This window comes from Nycticebus coucang, chromosome 10 (assembly GCF_027406575.1).
Source record: "Nycticebus coucang isolate mNycCou1 chromosome 10, mNycCou1.pri, whole genome shotgun sequence".
Classification (NCBI taxonomy): Eukaryota; Metazoa; Chordata; class Mammalia; order Primates; family Lorisidae; genus Nycticebus; species Nycticebus coucang.
Window position 1 is genome coordinate 63,941,379 of NC_069789.1, and position 6,000 is coordinate 63,947,378.

General features: G+C 35.2%; 1 protein-coding gene across 4 annotated transcripts in view; it reads right to left on the bottom strand.

Annotated features, from left to right (window-relative positions):
• Positions 1-5,123, bottom strand: part of PTPRC (protein tyrosine phosphatase receptor type C) — a 118,245-nt gene extending 113,122 nt beyond the window's left edge. For all 4 annotated transcript variants that reach the window (XM_053606766.1, XM_053606764.1, XM_053606765.1 and 1 more), the window contains exons 1-2: positions 5,019-5,123; positions 4,823-4,938 (exon numbers count right to left, since the gene is read on the bottom strand). In XM_053606766.1, the coding sequence (XP_053462741.1) occupies positions 4,823-4,895 (73 nt within the window). In that variant the 5' untranslated portion in view covers positions 4,896-4,938; positions 5,019-5,123. The remainder of the gene's footprint in view (positions 1-4,822; positions 4,939-5,018) is intronic.
• Positions 5,124-6,000: the final 877 nt, after the last annotated feature.

Below are 6,000 nucleotides of genomic sequence, written 5' to 3' on the forward strand. Positions count from 1 at the left end.
AAAAATTTCTTTCTTTGCACCAAGCTCTCTCACAGATGCATGGTCTGAACATACAACCTTATCTTCATGAACACTGTGTCTTTACCATCGAAATGAGTCAACCTGGCTACAAATCCCTGCCTCTACATAGTCAGATTGATATTCGTCTTCACACTATGTTCTAAGAAGTGATTCCCAGCCCTTTACACTCAAAACGTTAGATTTTCAGGATATCTGTGTGCGTGCAGTGTAATGTCTAGGCTGGGCCATATTCCATCTGCCCCAGCCAGCGACTCCCCACAACACTAGCATCAGTACTCAAACCAGCACTGCAAGGACGAGACTGGATTTTCTTTGTTATTCCTCCAGCTAGATGGAAATTTCCCTTCCCATTCCTTACTTTTCTTCCTACGGGCAATTGTATTTGAAGAATAAAACAGACACCCACCTCTGCCCTCCCCTCCCTCCACCCCGTGATATTAGTAAGATTTTCCAAAGAGCTGGTCAAGGAAAATGTAGAGACAACATTCTCTCTCATCTCTCTTATGGATTTTTAAGAAGTCAGTAGGACCTTTCCAGATAAGAGGTGAGACAAGGGAATGAAAGAAGAAAGTAACCAAAAAGAGGACCAAGCCTGGAAACATCTAGAACCCAAATTAAGTTATTGAATCTTCACCAAATTGTTCTACTACCTTCTCCCTTCCATTTTGCCCCTGGTGAACTTTTTGGTTGCATATTCTCCCTCAGTTTGGCTTTCCTTTCTGAAATTTTCTCCTCCTCTTCTCCTTCATCATATAAGTGCAGTTTTATAATTTAAAAATTTCATTTTCTTTCAGTGCCTGATAAGAAATCAGGTGCAGGAGATACAAGAAAGTTTCAGACATGGTTTCTGCTCCCACGCAGGCTACTGGGGCAGCTAATCCACCGATTCGTACATCAACATCGTCATCATCATTATCATGACAACAACAGTAACAAACTGAAATGGCACATAAAAAATGCCAAGCAAAGGTCATAGAAAAGTATAACAACTTCACTGGGGCTATTTTGTGGCAAGAATCACAAAAGAGAGTGTCAGAGCTGAGATAGAAATTGGCCAGAGCCTTAAAGGCATTAAGAAAGTATAGAGGAATGGGGTGTTGAAACTACCTCCTGGTTATTCTCTTTTAATCAAACATAAGAGAAAAAGAAAAGAAAGGTCCCTGCTCAGATCCAGGCCTAGATCCCAGCTTGTCAGTGGATGCATTTGCTCTCGCAAGAAGATTATTATTTTTTATTTTATGTTTTAAGTTGCATATATATAATGAATGAGACCAGACTGATTATAAAACTGTTGCAATTTTTTTCTTTTTTTAAAGAGACAGAGTCTCACTTTATCACATTCGGTAGCGTGCCTTGGTCTCATAGCTCACAGCAACCTCCAATTCCTAGGCTTAAGCAATTCTTTTGCCTGAGCCTCCCAAGTAGCTGGGACTACAGGTGGCCGCCAGAACACCTTGCTATTTTTTTGTTGCAGTTTGGCCAGGGCTGGGTTCAAACTTGCCAACCTCAGTATATGGGGCCAGTGCCCTACCCACTGAGCCACAGGCGCCGCCTGAAAACTATTACAATTTTACAGATGAAAAATAACAAAACCATGAACTAAGATGATGACAATAGAAATTTAGGAGAAGAAAAGGGTTGTAGAAGAAGAAGAAGGTTGTATTGTTAAAAACAAAAATTTCAGGACTTAGGGAGCAATTTAAAGGTTTGGATTTAGAAAAGGTGGTAAGTTCTGTGCTTCTGAGAAATGGGTGTAGAGATGAAGAATCAGAATCACCAGCACACAGTAGGCACTAAGTAATCCAAGTGGAGAAAACAAGAATAACTAGCCAAAGACTGAAGCCCATAAAAACCCAATAATTAAAAGGCAGACAAATAAAGAGAACTAGCAGACAGATGGATAGAAATATAGACACAGATAGATAATAACTAGCATCTATAATGGACAGATGCATAACTAATATGTATATGTATCTATTTATCTAGGTATACAAACAATGTTGAAACATCTGTGTTCCTCCACTAGTTAGTTGTCACTGGTGAAAGGATATCAAATAGACCGGAACAGAGAAAACAACGGAGCTCACATAACCACTCTGCCCCGTGCTTCGTGACAGCGAGAAAAAGAGGAAAAGGAAAGATAGGCCCTTCACCTCACCTTACTTCCTCTAGCAAAAGGCACTTCAAACTCTAGCATTGAGAAGGTCATGGGCAGGTTTTCAGTAGAAAATATTTTATTAAATCAAACGATAGGTAGTACATCCCCACATCTTTATATCTAGGGCTTAGAATAGCTTATCGAATCCAATCACTACTTTGCAATAAACACCTGTGGTGTGCAAGGCATGGTACATGTTTGTAACATGCAGTATTTTTTTGAATGTAGATGGAAAAATGAAGAATTATGTGCAGGAAATGAGTCTTCACTGTTGTGACTCATAACGGAACTCACTGCATACTCATATAGCACAACTCATATGCTCTTAACTGTTCTGCTCTGGAGGGGCAGGCTTGCCTGGCATTATACCTCTGTTAGAACTAGGGGACACTCGTTCCGACTTCCATTTTCAAAACCATCATTGCCCCTAGAATTATTTAGAAATTTTTTAAAAGGTTTGGTTCTGGTTGTCATACAAAGAGCCACAGAGCAAGGAGATGGGAAACTGTTGTGTAAAACTGACCCCAGAGTTGTTGTTGCCTTGGGAAAACTTAAGTTTGGCCTTGTCTACACGTGCATTTCAGAGATTTAATAAAATATCTGAATTGTGCACAGATTGATATGTCTCAGCATTTGGCTCCATTTCTTCATACCTTTAGAATATACAATCAATTTTCTGCCCCAAAGTCTATATTTCCTATAGATACTAAACTAATTTTAAGACATTAAAACAAAACATAGAATTTAACTCATGTGTTGCTAATAAAGAAAGATATATAATGTAAAGCACTGAGCACTTTCCAAATTACACACTGAATGACAAAATAGCATTTGGAACTTAAATAATATTTGCAGATGCAAATTATTATGTCTACATATGTTTCTCCACAAATAAGTATACATTTCATAAAGACTATCAATGCCTTCTATAAAAGTATTTGCTCTTGTTATTTATGTGAGCAATTGAAGATACATTTCATTTGTCTCAAAATAAATCTATGTATATCTGTCCATTTACTTACAGTATAAATTACTTAACAAAATTGATTTAATGTATTCTAGGTCCTATTATACTCTTATTTAGATAATGAATTCGAAGATGTTTCTTATGGTAAAAATCCTTTAATAGATCAAGTTTAAATTTCTATGATGATTTTCACTGTGGCCTACAAAATATTTCAGTAATACTTATGCTCACTTAGGAATGCTTTTCAATATATCCTGAGTATGAGGTTTTAATGAAAATATGCTAATTTAGAATAAAACACACAAATATATATTGCCATATTAAAATTACATTTGTCTCATTTTTAATTTTAATTAAAATTTTTAATTTTGATTATGATGTAAGTCTTTATAGAGATAACTGGGCAACCTTATTTGTACCAAGACATGTTGCACCTGTATAGATCTTTAAAATTTATCTTTTCAACAAGAAAACAATGGAAATGACACAACAAAAATTCTTATGCTATTGTTCTTTCCACTATCCTAGGTTACCAAAAATATAAATTGACAATGTAACATGCTCAGTAGGTTAAGTACTGTTCTGCTTTTCAGAGGAAAGGAGAGTGGTTAAAAAGTCAATAAGTTAAAAAAAAAAAAAAGATTTCAAAGGAATTTCAATAAGCAGTACTTTTAAAAATAGTTGTTTTTATGTTTTTGGAATCTCTACAAAAATTATTTTTAATATCCTTTTAATAATAAAAATAACTTTTATATACCATATCATAAAGAGGAATACTATATATCAACTTATTAGTTACAATTCGTAACCTAGCAAGATATACTCAGAATCTAAACGGACACTATTCAAAAATTATCCATTGAATAGACCCTAAGTGTACAAAGATTTCAAACTTAAGTACCCAAAGTCCAATTAATTACATTTCCCTACAGAACACAGCATTTGCATGATCCTTAAGAGTTTAAATATTTTTGTCACTTAAAAGCTATAGTATTTACCCATCACCCAGGAAGGGTGGTGGCCCTCAAGAATTTCCAAAGCAAAAATTCACTAATATTGCAAGCAAGCAATTAGAACTTGATTTAAAATACATTCTGTGATAAGTACACGTAGAAAATTAATTTGTTAAATACCTCAGTATATTTTTGGGTGATCATATACCTAAATATTCAAGACAACATTTTAATGGCACTCAAAATTTGAGGAAGCAAACTTCTGGTCTAAAAAGAGGGAGTGGCTTACGTGAAACCAAAGCCATCTTATGACTTTCAATAGTGCAGTTTTTCTTAAAAGAATAAAAACTTCCTATTTTGACATTAAAAAAATTCCTCCGACTTTTGTTAAGTGTGTATATTCATATCACTTTGGGGATGAAGTAACAATGTTGCTTTTATATTCTTGAACAGATATAAATAAAGATACAGCTAAACAATGTCTGCCTTTTAACTTGCGATTTTTCTCTCAATCATTTAAGTCTTTTTAAACAGAAACAATGTATGCTGTCGCATAATGAGCTGTGTCTCCCTGAACCACAACAACCTTGACTATCTCACAGACGGCTTCTTACTTCCAGTCACCAACACATTGAACTTACTCTTATGTCTATTTCAAACCAATCTTCCTCCAAAAGAGAAAAAAAAAAAAAATGAAGGAAATATTAACATCCTTGTACTTACCGTCACCAAATACTCCCAGGTCCAGAAAGGCAAAGCCAAATGCCAGAAGTTTAAGCCACAAATACATGGTCATATCTGGAAATGAGCCGTATCCCTAAGAAACAGCATGCGTCCTTCTGAAAGGCAAAATAATGGTTATCTCTGCAAAAGTTTTTCTCTGTAAAACTGAATCAAAAATTAAAAAATAAATGCATACTCTTCACTGTTGTCTTATCAGACAAGGAGCAATTTCCTCCTCTGTTACCCTAAGAACAAACCACTTGTTAGCTGCATGAACTGCTAAGTGGTGATGTCAGATTCGGTTTTACTAACTTCTCCAAAAAACTGTAGAGTCCTCTTTGCAGGAAGTCGAAAAAGTTGTTCAAAGTCTGTGCAATAGCATCTTACTTCCTTAATTCAAGTAACTACCCTAAGCCTTTTAAAAGATGTTCCTTTCAAAGAAGATGTTTTTAAACTATCCATACAACACTTCGTTACAATATTCATTACAACTTAAAAAACAACAGCAACAAAAAAGTCTCTCTCCCAAAATAATTAATAATTTTCTCTTCTAAGAGATTCTGAAACAGATTCAGCACGGGTTGCTAAAGAAACAAAGGTTGTCAAGGCGATGCAGAAATTGAATTAGTAGGCAACACTGATATTTTATTTGTTAAGATGGCCAATGAACAAACTACCTATCTGACTATTTTTGGCAACCAGTATCATTTACCATTAGGGCATTCAAAATGCAGCAATACAACAATTTTAGCAGTAAAACCCATTTCCTATGCAAAAGTGCTCTCAGACAGCTTAACAGTTTTGCCCCAAATCTTTTACAAATATCCTGCGAGGCTAGAAATGGAATCAGAACGTCGTTTCCACTACAGTTACAGCAGATCCTGCTTCAAAAAATTAATGCTCTGTGTCTTAGGATATTCTTGGTGCTATTGATGAAGGTAGAAAAATGAAAAGCAAGAGTTGTCTCTTATAAAAGTGAACTTCTTTTCTTTTTCACAGCAATACTTTCTCAACATTTTCTTAGTTAAGTTTATCAGTTAGGAAAATGCTTACTGGCGAAAAACTAGTATAAATTTATCAATAAATTAAGTTGGTATAGTTATCATAATACCTATATGCCTTTAAAAATAAAAGTGGTAGCTCACACCTGTAATCCTAGCACGCTGGGAGGCCTAGGT